This window comes from Globicephala melas, chromosome 1 (assembly GCF_963455315.2).
Source record: "Globicephala melas chromosome 1, mGloMel1.2, whole genome shotgun sequence".
In the NCBI taxonomy this organism is placed as follows: Eukaryota; Metazoa; Chordata; class Mammalia; order Artiodactyla; family Delphinidae; genus Globicephala; species Globicephala melas.
The window spans coordinates 129,286,078-129,303,763 of NC_083314.1; the positions used below are offsets into that span (position 1 = coordinate 129,286,078).

The following is a 17,686-nucleotide window of genomic DNA, read 5'->3' on the forward strand; positions in this document are numbered from 1 at the left end:
TTATTTATTTTTAGCAAATCCATTGAACTTAAAATCAGGCAGTTTTAAATACTTTACACAAATTATCCCATTTAATCTGCATAATGATCATACTTGGGGAGGGTATTATTATTCGCATTTTACAGGTGAGGGTACTGAGTGACGAAACAATTACCCTAACTGGCCCAGGCACACAACCAATAATTGGCAAAGCAAGGATTCAGATCCCAGGTAATCTGGCCCCAGATCCATGCTCTTCACTGCTTCACTATGCCGACTCTGAAGGTTAAATGGAGCCAGAGTGTGGAGGAGCTCGTATATCCTGCCAAGGAAGGCACACCCCCTCTCAGAGCACATTCCCTTTCTCTTTCTCAGATGAGAGTTTCTTCCATGTGTCTTACACCAGTGATTATTTAGGACTTACTATCTTGGCTAATAGAGCCATTGCATCACCAAGATCCTTGGACACACCTGAGATTATAAGCTTTACGAAAGTAAATCTGTCCTTTTTGTATTTGCATCCCAGCACTTGCCAGATGGTAAATATATAATAAATCTTTATGAAATAAGTGAAAAAAAGTATCATCAAATCATTCAGGCTTCAGGTATCAGATTTCCTAGAAAGGTAAGACATATCAGAAGTAGGAATTTTTACCCATAAAAATGATACAATAAGATGAATAATATTTATAAAGCAACTTGACACTTTGTGTAGAGACAACACAATATCAAACAAAAATATTTTAGGACTCAATCTGCAGCTTAGCTGAGCCAAAATTAATTTTGTTCATTGAATGTCTTTTCCTAATGTATGTTCTTCAAGGATGTTCTCAAAACACTGTGAAATCATGCTTAACAATTTCTTCCATGAGTCATTTGACTTGAAAATTGATCTTCAACTTGGAAAAGCCTTAGTGGCAGATCCAAGCAAGGAAAGAATTGCAAAGATTGAAGGCTTTATTGGAGGGAGTTTGACCCGAGTGAGAGTAAGGTGCTGAAGAAAAAAACAGAGTTGAGTGTGTGAACTAAGTAGTAGCTGAAAAACACTAAAACAGGGCCTGTCTCAGAATTGGCAGGAAAAGGGGTTTCTGAATGATTGTCTCCTGAGGGAAACATGGGAAAGCAGGAGTTAGGCCCCTCAGCCCAATGACAACATGATTTCTATTCACTTCCACAGCCTTATGGGGTTCTTTCTTTGATAAGTTCAAAGGGCATGGCTGACATAAAGGAGGTAAGAACCTAGGCTCTGAAGTGAGCTTTCGAAAGTAGGCTGCATGAGGGCAAGGCCTGTGTTGGGCTCACTGCTCTTCCCCAGGGTCTAGATCAGCCCCTGGCACTTAGAGGAGTTCAGTACATATTTGGTGATTGAATGAATGGAGTGTTGCATCTACTTTAGAATCTTAATTCCCCACGTTACTAGCTCTGTGGCCAAGGGAATATTCGTTACCTTCTCTGAACTGGCTTTCCCCTTTTAAAAATGATAAAAATAGTACCTACCTCAAAAGTTGTCACGTGCATTAACGGTGACAACATATGTAAAGCATTTCATGGAGTGCTTGGTACGTAGGAAGCAATATAAGTTCTTGTTGTTGTTGCTGTTATAATTATTGGTGTTATTATTAGGGGCTATTTGCTGCCATGTATCTGACATTTGGGGAATTACCTGCCCTCCCTCACTCCCAGTCATCCCAGTTTCCGTTGGCTAGTGGGAAGTAGAAATATGAAGTTCCTTGACTTTCACATATTTTATTCTCATACAACCTTTACTTTCCCACATTACACATAGATGCCTGAAGCTGTTTTTATTGGAGATTGTCCTTCATGCTGAGCTGCTTAGTGATGATTCTGAGCTAATTTACAATTAACATGGGGTAAGGACCGGGCTTTGGTCCAAGTCAGGGCCTATTCTCACCCCAGATGGTCTAGGGCTGACGTTAAGTCTGAGCTCCTCTTCTTGCCATTGGCCACCTGTGGGGGGCCTTCTTGAACCCCTGGACAGCCAGGGACTGGGACATGTTCATTGGTCATTCATTCATTCAGCAAAATTTGTGTGCTGACTCTGTGCCACGGTGTTGAGTGCTGTCCACACATCATAGGATCTCTGTCCAGCCTCTCCTCCCACTGCCACTGTCTCTGGGGAGGAGCAGATGGAAAGGAGCTTGTGAGCATGACAGAGCACAAGGTGAGATGGGGAGAGCAGTCGTGAGAGGACGGGGAGTGGGGGAAGCAGTCAGCTCAGACCCCATTAGGCTTATACAGGCTATGAAAACACGCTAAGAGAAAAAGCCCTTTCCTCCACCTCTGCTCCAGGAACCCAGCATGTGTGACCTCTGAGGTTTAAACACTGGAGGCATGTGTGCTCTCTGCCGAAGCTTCTTTCAAGCCTGGGAAACAGCAGGGTGCTGGCTGGCTACTTCAAGTTGTCAGCTGCCTCCCACCAGAGGTCTCTGGAAACCTATAAAGTTTCTTACCTGCCATTCCGGGTTGCAATTTCAAAGAGACAATTTCATAAGAGACAATAATTAGGGGTTTCATAGTTCTTTGGGTTTTTTGTTTGTTTGTTTGTTTTTTTCTATCTGGGAACAGAAATCTCCTCCTTTAGAACATGCAAAATGTTTGTTGAGTGCCCACTTTGTGCCAGGCTCTGTGCTAGGCACTTTGTAACATTATTTTGCTTAATGCTCACCACAAACTATGAGGTTATATTATCACTTTTTAAAAATTTTTTAAGAAATAAGAAAAATAAATATCAAAAAGGTAAGTAATTTTCTCAAGTTTATTTATACAATTAGTAAGACTTAAAGTTGGGCATGAATAAGCCTAATGTCTGAAATGTATGAGGAATGTGAAAGAAAAAGTGAAATGGAGAACTTCAGGGCAGGTGCTGATGTGTAAAAATGGAGGGGTGGCGGGGTATTTATTAATTAAACAAATTCATCTGAAGATCAGGTTGAAATACTGGTCTTCCAAGCTCTGGGTTCTACATAGTTCCTATCCAAGGTTAGCCTGTGAATGTGGGGGGGAGCTGGGAAGGGTCTTGTGTGTATACACGAAACAAGACAATGGGACTCAGAGAAAGAAGGGAAGGGTGGTTCTGTGTGGAAAAAAAAAATAAGCATTTTAAAAGAAACTGAACATATATATATTCAGGGAGTATGTGTGTGTATATATATATATATATATGTATACACATTCAGGGAGAGAGACAGAGCGAAGGAGAAAAGTGACGCTGAATAATAGAGTGTGAACCCCAAATGCCTGCTCGCATTCACAGGCACTAACTGTGAGAAAATACCAACAACGGAGGAGCTGCAGGGATGCCATTTATGGATAAAAGCTATTTATGAGAAAGAGAAGCCTCAGAGTGGGACTATTACTCTTGTTAGGTCCCTCTGAGAAGTAAATTACGTGTTGGAGTAGGTAGGTGCAACTCTTTTGTATTTCTATGTTACATTTACTGCGATGACAATAATGATATGCCACCCTTGGCTTCCAAAGGGGGCTTTCTCAAATTGAGGAACTGAGCCTCGCTCTGTGCAAGTTGCTGTGCTGGGGCTGTGAGAGACACAAAGGCTCAGGTCATATCTCCTTGTTTTTAAGGAGCTTGCCAGCCACGGGTGACAATACAGCACATATATAGAGATAGTGTGCAAACTTCAGCGCAGGAAAATGTGTCAGATAGGCATTTAGTCAGTGAACGCTATACAGGAATTGGGGGTTGGGAGAGGGGGAGGAATTGCAGTGAATCCACCTTCAGTTAGATATTCATTTATTCATACGTTCGTTCACTCATTCATTCATCCATTCAATAAATATGCACTGCAATCTTTATGACCTTCCATATGACAAACCCTTCAAATAAATCAATGGATAAATCAGGATCCCCATCTTAAAGTCTAGTGACTTGGAGTTGGAATGATCAGTTTCAGTTGGCGGAGTTGGACTGCATCCTTGGATTATCTGTCTTTTGGACAATGTACCTAATGACTCCAAAAAAGTGTTTTACTGGTGATTGGGTGCAGTTTTTAGAATAGAATATCTATATTTAAGGTTCACTGAGTGTTGTTCAGAGTTCAGTACTAGATGTTGGCCTTATTAGCACTTTTGTCAAATAATTAATCACCCAGACTGATCCTAAAATATGCTTCCAAAAATAATTATAACATGATAAAATTTTAGAGCTGAGAACAAACCAATTAGTGAACAGTTTCTTCTAAGTGTTCCTAAATAGAATCATCATCATCATCATATCTTACGAGAATACCATGAGGTAGGTACTATTATGATCTCCATTTTACAGATGAGAAACCTGAGCCTCAGAGCGGGTAAATGACTGTGGAATGGTTTATGGTGATCACGCATAGCAAGAGGCAGAGCTGGGACCTAGGCTACACCCCAGATCCAGCGGACTCAAACACTCATGCTCTCTTCTATGCATCTGTGTTATTCCCTTGGGAAATAAGGATCCGATAGTCACTTTTAATATTCATAAAGACATAATAGACATTGTGAATTTTTTAAAGCAGTTCATGGTGATGAATATTGCATGTTGTCTGCCCTGCACTCAGTTTGGCAGTATTGGTCATCTCAGGCAAGCTAGAAGCATTTATTAGCAATTAGAAATATCTCTTTTTAATAAAAATGGTTATATAAGTGCCTGTTCAAAATAGGGGATCATAGTTGTGGGGAACCAGTATTTTATCCCAAGCCTCTGGTTTCCAGATGTGGACACTGGAACATAAGGAGTTAAGCCAGTTACTCTGAAAAGATGCATTTGGGAGATACAGGGATGGGGTGTATTGTAGCAGTTGATAGAAAAATGAGTTGAGGACTCATTAATCTTAAATGAGTAAACCAATGCAGCTAGCCAAGAATATCTTATGGATCCAATTCAAACTTGAAGTGCGTGGGACACCCATTTCTTTCTTCTTAAATTGTGAAATGTAATATCAAATGGAGAGTAAATCTTGATATTGAATCCTGTCAACCTTACTTTAGAAATATCCCTTGATATTAAAAAAAGGAATTCTAACCCTAAGGCATTATTATTAAAATGTGTGGAAGTTGCCAGGTTGTTGAGATGAGAACACGGAATGTGGAGTTGACTAGCAGTAAGGTGAGAAGGACATTCTTACTTCTTTTTATGATGCTCTGGAACCAATTCTGACAGGGAAAAAAAAATGATGTAAGATTCTGAAAAGGTAAAGAAGGAATGCAAAAATAACCTACGCTGGTCTATCTATGTTTGGGTACCAAAGTGTTGACCGCTATTGTTCACAACAATTCTGTCTGTTTTTGACCATTTGCCATTTGATCTGCTGTTCTTTAAAGTAAAGACGGTTAATCACTATTCAGTGAATAACAGCTAGTCTGGGGCTCCTCCAGGTCAAGGGCAAGTGTCTTCACATCTTGGTATCCTCAAGTACTTAGAAAAGAAAACTTGGGACAAGTTAAGGGTGCAATATATGCCTATTGGTTAAAGGGTTAAAGGAAAGAATAAATAAATAGCAACTGTATCCTCAGAACTGTTAAAAACTGTTAGACTCCAAGGAGATGGAATTTTATATATGTATGGTTTGGCACCTGTCCTTAAGGAGTTCCTGGTCTAGCTGGAGATTAGAATTGACTACTTCTATTAAGTGTAACCTGCATGGCATCTTCTATAAGGGCACTGAGAAATCAGGAACAGAGTAGAGGAGGAGACAGGACTTGGGATATTCCCTTGGCATGAAGAGGGTGTAGGTGGAGGCGAGGGACAAGAAACCAGGCAAGTAAGGGGTGGTGGGTGGTGGAAACTGTGTATGTGTGAGAATAGGGTGTTACCAAACCAAGGGTCTGTTGGGCAATGTGAGCTATACTGGCCAAGTGGCTAGTTTATGTAACGTGGAACAGCCAGGCCCAGGAATTTAGACTTGATGGAGCAGGAAATCTCTAGAGTCCCACTTACCTTTCCCCCTGGAAGTTAAGCATAAATATAAATATACTCTTACAAAGAGAGGACAAACATTGTAACTTAATATGTGTTCCCTCTAAGGCAAATAAGGTCTCAGGCTTTTGAAATGCACACCGTGGGCTTGCTTTCACATTCACTTATTTATTCATTCCACAAAACTTTACAGAGGACCTACTAGAGCTAGAATTTTGTTAAGCACCACGGGGGGTACAAAGATGAAGAGCACTCGGTCCCTATCCCCCAGGAGTTTACAGCTGAATGGTGGAGACAAACGTGTACACACAAGTCCTTGCAATAGGAGGTAAGAATGTAAACACAGGAATTGTAGGGGCTTAATGTCCGGAGATATTAAAAGGAGGTGGTTAGAAAGTAAGAAAGATTTTTCAGGCGAGCTGGTTTTTAAATGAAGTTTAAAACTCCGAGGGGGTAGAATATATTTTCTTTCAAGGCAAGAGCCAGGGTTAAGGCTCTGGAAACCTATGGAGTGGGGGGATAATGTGGTAATGAACAGTGGCCTGATCTGGCTGGAGCGCAGGGTTCCCCAAGGGGTGCAGTGGGGGGATTTAGCTGGCTATTTGCCCAATAACGAGGCTGGGATCAGGCAGAAGGAAGCCCAGCTGAGACTTTATTCCGCATCTCCGTGCTTTGACCTAAGCATCTATTGGGTCCCTTTAAAAGATTCTCCTCCTCTTTCCTAAAGAGAGTTCTAGCAGTTGGGGGTGGGGACCATTTCCTAAAGTCAAGGCGTAAGTTAAAGGTCTGCCGAGCTGCCCACGGGGGATTTAAATCTCGCACCAGAAGAGGAAACGTGTGGGAAGCGGAGTAGGGGGAACCCAGTAAAGAACAACATCAACCCCCAAACGACACGAGCCCCGGGCGGGACAGGTTGCCTTCCAGACCCGGGAGCGGGACACCAGCACCCGCCAGAGCTCGGAGCCCCGCACTGGCGGGCAAGAGGGAGTGGAAGAGCGGGAGGTAGGGAGGGAGGGAGGAAGCGCGAGAGGGAGGGAGGAAGAAAGGGAGGGAGGCGGCGTCATGTGATCCGCTTCCCTGCTCCTTTAAGCGTCCACAGGCGGCGGAGCGGCCACAATCACAGCTCCTGGCATTGGGGGAGCCCGAGCCGGCTGTGCCGGGGGAATCCGTGCGGGCGTCTTCCGTCCCGGTCCCATCCTCGCCGCGCTCCCGCACCCCTGAAGTTTTGCAGCGCCCAGAAAGGAGGCGAGGGAGAAGGGAGCGTGAGAGGAAAGGGAGCAAAAAGCACACCCTAAAACATTTATTTCAAGGAGAAAAGAAAAAGGGGGGCGCAAAAATGGCTGGGGCAATTATAGAAAACATGAGCACCAAGAAGCTGTGCATTGTTGGTGGGATTCTGCTCCTGTTCCAAATCATCGCCTTTCTGGTGGGAGGCTTGATTGGTAAGTGCGAGAGCTGCAAACTTTTCCCCCTTTCTCTCTTTTCGGGCCCCTTCCCTCTTTGCCTCTTCGGCTACTTGTTACAGTATCACTGCCTTGCTTCTATGATCTAATTAGTCCGGCTATTGTGCTTAAGAAAGCAGAGCTCCATGGGGCTCCGTGGGGCACAATCCAGTCTAGTGGCTAAGAGAAAAGGAGGGGGAAAAGTTTTGGCCTAGTTTCAGTATCCACTTGAAAGGAAGGAGGGGGGTAGCGGGGGTGGGAATCTTAAGCATGGCGACGGATCGCGCGAGGAAGCGCTGGGTTACAAAGTTGATTGCCGCTCCCCCCGCTTTTTCCCGCGTTCCCCCCCTTTTCCTCTCGCTTCCCTCCCAATCAGCTCCCGGAGGGCAACGTAATCGACTTTATTAGGAACAACTGAAGAGTCAGAGAACTGCGCCCGGCGCAAACCCAGAGAGCCCTGTTACAGGGCTGTGATCTCTGCATGTGTAAACGCTTTGGGTTGTCTCAGCTGGGGGCTGAGAGTTTGCATTTCGGGTCCTGACCTTCGTGCCCTCAGCTTCCTCGTCGCACTCCCATCCCACGCCCCGCCGTGGCCGTCCGCAAGGTCCGAGCCTTGGCCCAGAGCCTGGATGGGGTGAGGTACGGTGGGAGAGAGTCCTTGGATGGCGCTGCGGGAAGTTGGAGAGGTCGGAGGGGAAAGGCGTATCGGAAAGGTGTTGCTTTTGGCCTCCCGCCCTCTCGCGAATCTCCCCTCCCCCACTTCTTAGAGCTCCGAGAGCCGGTGAGTCGGGAGCCCCGGGTCCTGCCTTGGCGCCTAGGAGGGCGGCCTGCGCCCCCGCCGCAGCCCCCCGCAGGTGACAGCTCCCCCCCCGGGAGACCTCCCCTGGCGTGCATCGCCCGGACCTCTCGAGCCAAACACGCTTCCGGGTGAAGAAGATGGTTTCACGGATCTTCCACTCAAAAATACTCCCTTCTTCTCGCCGTGTCTCCATCTCCATCCATCCTCCCGCCTCTCCGCACACTCGCTTTCCCCTTACCCTCGAGATTTAGGACGTCCCGGCGCAAACTTCAGCGCCAACTTCGCCACGGGTGCGGATGGGAGGCTTGGCTTCCGTATTTCGCAGATCTGTAAAACTTTGCGGAGTGGAGAGTCTACGGAGGGGCTTTCTGCGCGCGTCCCTCTTCCGGAGCCCGCGCGGCGCGGGTGTCGTCGTGGTCGTGAGAGCTGCACAGGCTTGGGCACCTCAAGTCCTGTGCCTGGCGTTTTGTCTCCAGACTTGGGTTTGATGGGAACAAATGAAAGGGAGTCTGGTTTTGTAAATCACCGTAACATCCAAGCTAATTGTTTAAACAAAGGAGAGTGGGTGAACCTTCACCAAGGAGAGAAATTTCTGGAGGAGATCGTGCCTTTCGCTGTGTGTGTATCCACAAAGCAGAAGGAGGTTCGGAGTTTTCCAAGCTCATATCCTCAATTTGGGTCAAACAGCTTAATCTTTTTATTCCTGGAACCCTCCCTCCCACCCCTCCCGTTAGGAGCTCCTGTTTAGCTACGTGCAATCTCCATGTTTCCCTGTATTGGATTTTTCGAGGCTCTTAATACATTCTCTACTGGGAGCTGAAGGCAGCCTTCTCTGTGCCCTCACGGTGATTATGCAGCGGTTACAATTACACCTCTTGTCTCCCTTGATGAGCAGTTGCAGTTAGATGCCATTGGATCTTGTGTGATTTCAGTGGCAGACCATAATTAAAATTTCTTGCACCTTGTGCTTTCAGAATTAAATTGGCCTATTATCCCTGTCTGACCTTCATCCTCTTTGAGGTTTTTGCACAAGCAGTGAACCATTACACTTAGTTCCCTGGTATTTGTTGGTGTGTGTTTCTTTTTCTAAAGTTGATCTAGCCCGTTATCCGCTGTTGTGGGTTTCTTAGGGCACTTCTGGAACTAGCATAATTTCTGGAATCTTAGTACTGTGGAGAAGGTCCAAGGGCACTGGTGAATGGCTGCTGGACATTGGAGTTTCCATAGGATCAGAACAGTTGTATGTTCAAAGAGGGGTTTGTTTGGAGTAAGTGGTGCCAAGGGTTGTTTTTCCCTGAGAACTTGATTAGTGACCGTATCTGATAACAATCTCAAAAAGTTAGTGATAGGTCTCGATTCCCCTCAGTAAATCAACTGATTTAATTCCATCTTTACTTGAAAAAGAAAACTACCTCTGTATAACACTTCTTGGGGGAAATTGTTGTGTACGTTGACCTCTTACCTCTCCTCCTTCCTCAGTTGCCAAGGCTGTGTCCCTAGTTCTGGCCTGAAGGCTGAAAAGACCAGATCCGTTTCACCGCAACACTTGAATAGTGGCTTAGCCTTTACCTCAACCAGTTATAGAGTAATTTTTTTTTTCTGTTAAACAAATCTAAGAACTTAGGTATGCTGTAAGACCCAAACATGGGAAATAAATATCAACAAAAGGTAAGTGATATGTTTTCCCTCCAAACTTCCCTAAACTGGAAAGCAGGTGAAACTAAGCAAAGGATGGAACTTCAAGAAAGTGAGTGAGTGGAATCAGTAGCTGAAGAAGAAGTGTGTAGGCTGGAAAGTCTAAGTCCAGAAACCTCCTCTTCCATGCTCCGCAGTGAGAAGAGAACTTCTTCACTGCTCAACCCTATTGATGCGTAGGAAGTCCGGTGTCTTGGGTGTGCAGTGTCTTTCTAATTCATCAGCAGAGGCCAAGTGAGAAAGTGAAATCTTCACTTTGAATTGGCCTCGGTATATAATGTTCCTTTTTGATCACTGTTGTCCTAGATGAAAGGAAACATGACAGCCTAGAAAGGGGAGGATCCGAATGGCAAAACTCCTGATGGTAAGGGTGTAAGTACTCCACACACGCAGAGGCAAAACAAAAACAATCAACCACCACCCCCGAACAATAATGACAAACCCCCGCACCCAAGGTGACAGGCAGCTTTTCAGTTAACCAACAGGCTTCAGTCTCCTCATTGGTAGGTTGATGAGTTTGAGATTCCTTTCAGTTGTGAAATTGTATGAATTTTTCAGTGCTTAAGTTTTATGTGGCATTCAGGCTGGTGTTTGGTTGTAGCCTTCTAGAATTGATGGGGAAAAATTTAAACACTAGGTAAAAAGGAAATAAGAGGGATTGGGTTTTGGTTTAGTCAGCTTAAATCCTCCCCTGCTCCAACAGCCTTCTTAGAACCAAGGTTTTTTTTGTTTGTTTTTGTGCTTGTTTTGTTTGTTTGTTTTGTGCCAGGGTCTGTATACTGCTAAGCCTTTAATGGGATTTTTCAAGAAGTCTCTGGAAAGCAATATCTTATGTGCTAGAATTTGGGGTACTTAAGAATTCAATGAATTATGCCATGCTTTTGTAAAAACTTTGAGTCATTATAAAATCATGCATCTGATTGTTTTCTTATGTATTGAGAAGGTTTCTTAAGTGGCTAACTTATTTTGTATTTAGAATTCATTTAAAAATTTAAGAACCCCTGAAGGAAAAGAAAATATTTTTAGAGATATAGCTTAATCTTTAGCCTCCTTAAAAATAAGCCTGCAGAAAATTAAAAAAATAATTTTCCTTTGATTTCACGTTTGGTGAGTTTAGTTCATGGAGAAGCAGCTGCAGGGGTGGTGGAAGGGGGGAGGGGAAGGAGACCATGTGTGCTGAAACAACAGTGCAGCCGACTAAAAATCATGAACTTGATTCCCTGGCCTATTATGTGCAATTTGCTCAGCTTCAAATTAGTCATGTCTGGGAGATATAATGGTTGGAAAAGCAGGTCACCGTTCCCACCTGTTCTAAAACTGGTAAGAGTATAAAGATCAGGGTTGGATGAATAGAAAATTATTGCATTGTTTTAAGCATACCCGTAAATTAGAATATTCCAAACTTAAACCCAAATAAGTATCAACAAATTGCCCATTATTATTATTTTAGGAAGGATTGCTTTCTTTCAAAGGCTTAGTATGTTAGCAGCCTTTTCTTGTTTTTTATTGCTGAGAGTATTATATGTGTGTATACATGTATAATACACATACATATACACACGTATAATCAGTTTTCTCAATTTTAGCATGGACTTATCTACTGCTTTTCAATGATATAGCCGTATTATTGGGCTATTATTGTTTGAATGGAAACTATGGGTGGTTTTGATTGTGGTCCATTCATATGAAGAGTTTTTGTTTCTGCTACTATCACTTATTTGAAAGGGGCAGGATTTTAAGAAATTTAATAAAATTACAGTTATGCAGAGTATATAAGTGTTTGCTTCTCAATATATTAGGTTTTAAACTTGTTGTGGTATTTATTACATTTTAACATATATTAATAATGCAGTACTTGGCAGTCCTGCAGTGTTTGGGTATCTGTTGAGAAAAGAACTAATGAACTTGCTTTTGGTTGATGTTACTCCACAGATTTCTGTATTTGATTCTTATTTTGTAAAATTTCATATCTGACTAAACCATGTCATTTTTTTCTTTGTTAACTATCAGTATCTAATACGGTTCGTAGAAGTACTGTGCAACCTCAAAATTTCTTTTGTAAAGAGTGAGAAATTTTTTGTAATTGAAATTGCATTATTTGACTTCTAAAAAACTATCTAAGCCATCATGTTGGTTATTGCAACAAAGTCATGCTAGTGCTAACAGTCTCTAATCATGCTTTCATCTAATCATTCAGTACAGCCTGTCTAGGCTTCTGTTGGAACTTTCCCTTTTCCCTGTTCAAAGTGAGAAATATTTCCTTGAGATAATAGTGTGGCTTTGTAAGGTTTTCAAGTCCCCTGCCTGGAACCCAGATCTAGACTCAAAGCCTTTCCTAGCTAGTTGACATTTTGCAATAATGCAGCCTTAAAAAAAATTTTTTTTTTTAATCCATGTAGACTGAGGAAAGATTCTTACCTTATCTTCCCCATAAAGGTGTTTCTATGGAGATTTAGAATTTGGAATTGTGTGAAAGTCCTTAGCTTAGAGCTCATGTATGTTACCTACCTACTGTGCAAAATATTGATTAGAGCCTAATGTGTACCCAGCATAGTGCTACAATGCTGACTAGGGCTTAGGAAAGAGGGGACTTGAAGCCTGAGTAACCTCGGGGAGCCAGAGGTAGAAAAGAGTCCCTCTTAATCCAAGTTCACTAGCTAAAGATTTCTTATGATGAGGTTTTCAAGATCATGATAAAAAAAAAAGATAAAAAAAAAAAAATAAAAAAAAAAAAAAAAAAAAAGATCATGATAATTCTCACTCATTTACTGGGAATTTGAGAACATGTGAAATGAGAAGCCCTGTTAATTATGTCATCAAATAGTTATATTAGTATTTCATCTTAACATATTAATATAACAATATAAATAATACTAAACGTGTTAAATATGTACTGTGTGCCAGACTTTGTTTAATTTGATTCATGCAAAGCCTTGCCACATTGGTACTGTTGTACCCATTTTACGTATAAGTAAACTGAGGTACAGAAAGTTCTAGAAAAATTGCTCAAGATTACCTAGCTAGTTAGGGTCAAAACTCGGATTGGATTCCAGTCAATCCAGAATGATCAACCATTAGGTGCTCCTGACCCCACTTCCCAAAGCCTTGCCTTCTAGGGCTGAATAGAAATGGTTTGAATGTAGACAGACATGATAAGTAACACTGTAAATGCAACTAATTTCTCATTTCTAACCAACAGGTAACATGTTAAAAGAAAAAGTATCAAATCTGATGATAAGTGAAATGGAGTCCAGCTGTACTTAATAAAGCAGAGCCTTGACCCAGCTAAGGGAGGACAACTTCTGAGAAGTCTATATATGCCAGTCCAACCAATTTCTTACAGGTTCTAACCAGTACCCATAATTCTATGAATAATCCAACTGGCTGAGCAGCCAAGTTCATTAGCCACAAAGTGTTTGAGTTCTGCTACCTTAAGGAAGATTACTCAATTTTATTTTCTCTAGTTAGTGGTTTTAACATATTTATACAGTTATATAAGTCTGGACTTTTTCAAAGGAAGAGGAGAGAAGAAATCAACTGAGGTTGGAGAGGTTTTTTAGAGAGTGTGGATTGGCAGTGAGAGCAGCTGAAAGAAGAGCCTCTTACTGAAAGTTGAAAATTCAGTTTCCCCAAAGGATAATTTTTGTTTATATAGACACCATGCATAATAATGAGGGCATTTCACACCGGAGGCTTCCATGCTGACGCTGTGAATAGGTACATGTCCCATTGGAAAAAATGTTGATGGATTTTCTCTATTGAGAGATTTACTACCCTCAGTTTTGATAGAGACTCTAAGAGATGAAGGGAGACAGAGAGCATCAAGACGTGAAAAGATCATGTCTATTTCATTTGTCTTCTGTTTTCTCTGAGGTGTTGTAGCGGTGGCACAATAGAATAGACAAGTGTGCCAGATGTGTATGGTTCCCAGAAAAAGTGCCTGGATGGGGATGGGAGTGGAGAGGAGGAGCTTGAGGCACTGAAGTTCTCAAACTTGATGATGAAATGTTTTGCGTTTTTCCCTTTTCATAATAGGGCTAATCAAAAAGAATTGATAAATAACAGAAAAGAGCAACTCATATGTTTTAGAATACAGAAATCCTAATGTTCTTTAGCCCTTTAGCACTACCTCTCCCTCCCCTCCATCCCTCCCACCCTACCATGTTCCACCCATAATTAAATTTTGTTGAGGAGTGAAAGCAATAATCAGAGTGTCATCTGACCAGTAGTGAGGGATTTGGCTAATTATGATTTGTTGCTGTTTTGAAGATTTATTGGGTGACTATGGAAAACATTTTACATGTATTGATTCACTTAATGAACATAACAACTTAGAGGAGCAGGTACTTTCTCCAGTTTTCAGATGAACGTGAGGCTCACTTAAGGAACTTTTCAGAGTTAACAGAGATGGTAAATAAGAGGGCTGGCATTCAAGCCCATGATCCTGAACTGAATCAAGCCATGCTCTCAAGTCTAATGCCACTCTCCTCCTATTGTTCCTTCAATTTCTATGGGAAACAAAGAGTCAAGTGTGATGAAACATTCTACACAGATTCAATAGAAGATGAAAGCTCAGACTAGCTTTTTCTGCTTCTACTCCTTTCCCAGACCACATACTCCCATCACTGCCTGGGTACTCTTCACTGACCTAGTTACTTCCTATACAAATGATCCCAATTCCTAAAATATATTAACCTCCTTCACCAGCTATTGTAAGTGTTGGCCAGTGCTTGCAGGCCATGCTGAAGAGGGCTAAACCTGAGGAAATTACACCCCAGCTCCCCCCCACCACCAAAAGAAATTATTACACACACCAAAGAGTAACTGAGAGTTGTAATTGAAAACTTGTCAAAGAGTTGCTTCGACCTGAATGCCAGCTAGACTTAGTATACACAATAGGTCCTGAATATAGCTGTTAAATACAAGAGAGGGGAATGTGGGTGGGGAGAAGGGAGATAGGAGTAGAATGTGGATTCAGGAAAGGAAAATTAAGGCCCCTATAAACATATGAGAACGTCTCTTTGGGACATAACTTATGCCTGGATTTCCAAAATCTACTTCCTATGTCACCCACTCCTCCCAAGCTGAGCTAGTGTTTCTCTCTACTTGCCTGTTTAAATCCTGGGCCTTCAAGTGCAATTTCTGCTCCCTCTTTTTCTTTTCTACTCTATTCTTTTAATATTCCCTGGTAAAGGGTGTTCTTTCTTCACTGGCCCACAGGAATTATAAGGCCTTCTTAATCTTCTAGTTAATTCCCTGGGTTAACTAAGAGGCTTTATCCATAAACACACATTTCTAAGAAAGCAGAAGAAACTGAAAGAAGATGCCAAGTTATTACATTTGTTTCGGCAAGGCATGATGATTTTTCTTCATGTAGAAGGTAACTGGTCTGTAAAGGATTGGTTCAGTTTTTTTTTTTTCAAGCCCCAGATTAAGGAGGTTAAGCTCATGGGAGCTGGTTGGGGGCCAGTTATCTGCTGCTTTCAGTTTTGGACTGAGCCCCTCCCAGGGAGAGAGTGCCTGGTCTCAGGGCAGCATCATGTAGTGGAGAGGAACTTGGCTGTAACTCTGCAGATGATCTGTGGTCTCCGTGATCGCAAATAAGTCACAAAAGCTCCTTGGTTCTCCCCCTCAACTGTGCTGTGGGGCAGAGGCCTCCTATTTCATGGATGACTGTAGTGAGGAATCCGCTATCATGAGGATAAGGCACCCTTTGGGTTTCTCATTGAGCCAGGCCCACCAGAGATCTGATTCCCAGAGGACATTTTGCTGAAACCATCTGCTTAACTTGTATCTGTTTCTCCTACTTTTCTTTCTCTGTACCTCTCTGCTCTTAGATCTGGAAGAATTTAGCCTTGATGTCATTTATTTTCTATTCTTTTTCTTTCTTGAGTCACCACCACTTTGTCAAACACCTCCAGATTCATGGATCTGTTTAGGCAGAGGGAAGTGGATTGACCCAAAGCATTACTCATTTTGGGTTTGAAGGTGCCCAGAGAGGTCATCCTGCTTTCTAACATGAATTCCCATTATAACTGTATGTCTCAGAATGAGCCTTCCCCAAATGGTAGATATTAATATTGTTGCAGATAACTAGCTAAAAAGAACGTGAGTCTAAATCATTGTCCTAAAGCATGCACATTTTGTTCCAGGTTAACTACTTTTGCTTTATAGGCAATTTTAATAGAGCTTGGTTATGCCATTTTCTAAGTCTACAGCAGTTGGGACAATTTGCCACAGAAACTCACTGGCAGCAGAGAGATGTAGATGTGCGGTAGGTACCATGAAGACACAGGAAGAGAAAGGGAGCATGCCCCGGGTTCTGGGGTCTCTGGATATAGGCAAGTCATTTCACACCTAGCAGTAGCACCCCTTCCCCCTCCAGTGGCATCATTACATTATAGGCTGGGGTATGTTAATTGATTCCACTCTAAAGCTTTGTGATCTTATCACTTGCCATGAGTGCAGCTTTTTGGATCCACTGTGTCTGTCCCCTTTGGTGGTATCTGGCCTGAATGGAAGCTGTGAAGCTTGTTGCTATTAAATTGTAAAGATAAAAGGGCCTTGGAGACCGTCTTGTCCTACCTCCGAGTCCCAAGAAAGGGAAGGGGCTCAGTTTACACAATTAGAGGCAGAGCCTTGGTTTAGACTCAGGTTCTAATGCCAGTCAGCCCTCCAAGCATATATCTCTTTCTGCGTTTCAGCGTGAAGATCATCTGATTTCTGTCGTATAGTTAATGTGCAGAAAATTCCCAACTTGTGGTTCTTAAAGCTCTATTGACTTTCCTGTTACTTGAAAACAAAGTAGCAATAAACTTTACTGTCTTCTGCTTGCCTTTGTGTACTTAATGTTCTTAGCTAATTTCTGATGAAGCAATGGGATTATATGGAGTGTTAAACTGTTCTATGTGGATTCTAAAGAATACCACATAATAATAAAAAACAAAAATAAAGCTAAATTTCTTCCTTGTTTGCTGAGCGGGCGGTACATCCCCTTTCTCCTGCTTGAGAAAATGTAAATTTAAAACTTAAAACTGTGCACTATGGTCCTTACCAATCCAACCAAAAGTGACATACATCCACATGTTTAAAGACTTCGTCAGTCTAAAGCTTCCTTGTCTAAACGTCTGTGACTAACTTTTGTGCTTTCAGGAGATGTTTGTGGCAGGCATAATTCTGAAGTTGTAGTGAGTTTAGGGGAAGTGACATGCCCTGTATTTTCTGGGTCTGTTTTACATACAGAAGAAACAACAAAGTTGCTCATCCTTTGTGTCTGCCATTTCTTCACTCTGAAGGTAATGGCAAGTAGAAAATTCAAATTGCCGAAACAGGGCTTAGAATGTTGAAGGCCTTATGCAGTTGTGTCTGACAAGCATATTTTTGTGATTTCAGAGCTGCCAATATTACAGGGTAGATTCTTCTACTTCTTTTATTTTTACTGAAACTAAGCAGAGTCACAAAGCACTGTTTTTCTGCGTCCTCTGATGAATTTTTTTTTCTTTTAATTCTCTCTTTAACATGCTTGCCTTCAGGTGATCCCAACCAAAAAGTTGGCATCCATATTTGTGAAACCCAGCCCTCTCTCAAGGCAGATCAAGCCTTTTTTCTGTTCCCTTTACTCCGGGTTCTTATATATTTTATCTGCTGTCATTTAGGTTAGAACTCACCTGAGAACGAAATGCCTCAAATGTAGAAAAGACACATCCCCACATTCCTTTCTTTGCTCTGCTCTGTTGAGCTAGTTCTGGCTTGTGTGAAATGGGCTCTGAGTTCAGCCCCTGCGTGCCTGGGCAAAAGGAAGTTGTAGATAAGATTTTTACTGAGGCTTTGGAAAGAGACTGCACC

The 17,686-nt window shown here is 42.3% G+C and overlaps 1 protein-coding gene across 4 annotated transcripts in view; it reads left to right on the plus strand.

The window, feature by feature from the left end:
• The first annotated feature begins 7,009 nt into the window (after positions 1 to 7,009).
• Positions 7,010 to 17,686, plus strand: part of WLS (Wnt ligand secretion mediator) — a 106,535-nt gene continuing 95,858 nt past the window's right edge. For 3 of the 4 annotated variants that reach the window (XM_030865907.2, XM_030865909.2, XM_030865906.2), the window contains exon 1: positions 7,010 to 7,347. In XM_030865907.2, the coding sequence (XP_030721767.1) occupies positions 7,242 to 7,347 (106 nt within the window). In that variant the 5' untranslated portion in view covers positions 7,010 to 7,241. Of the gene's footprint in view, positions 7,348 to 7,794; positions 7,987 to 17,686 lie in introns of those variants that run through there. The other variant, XM_060304398.2, reaches the window with a different exon arrangement.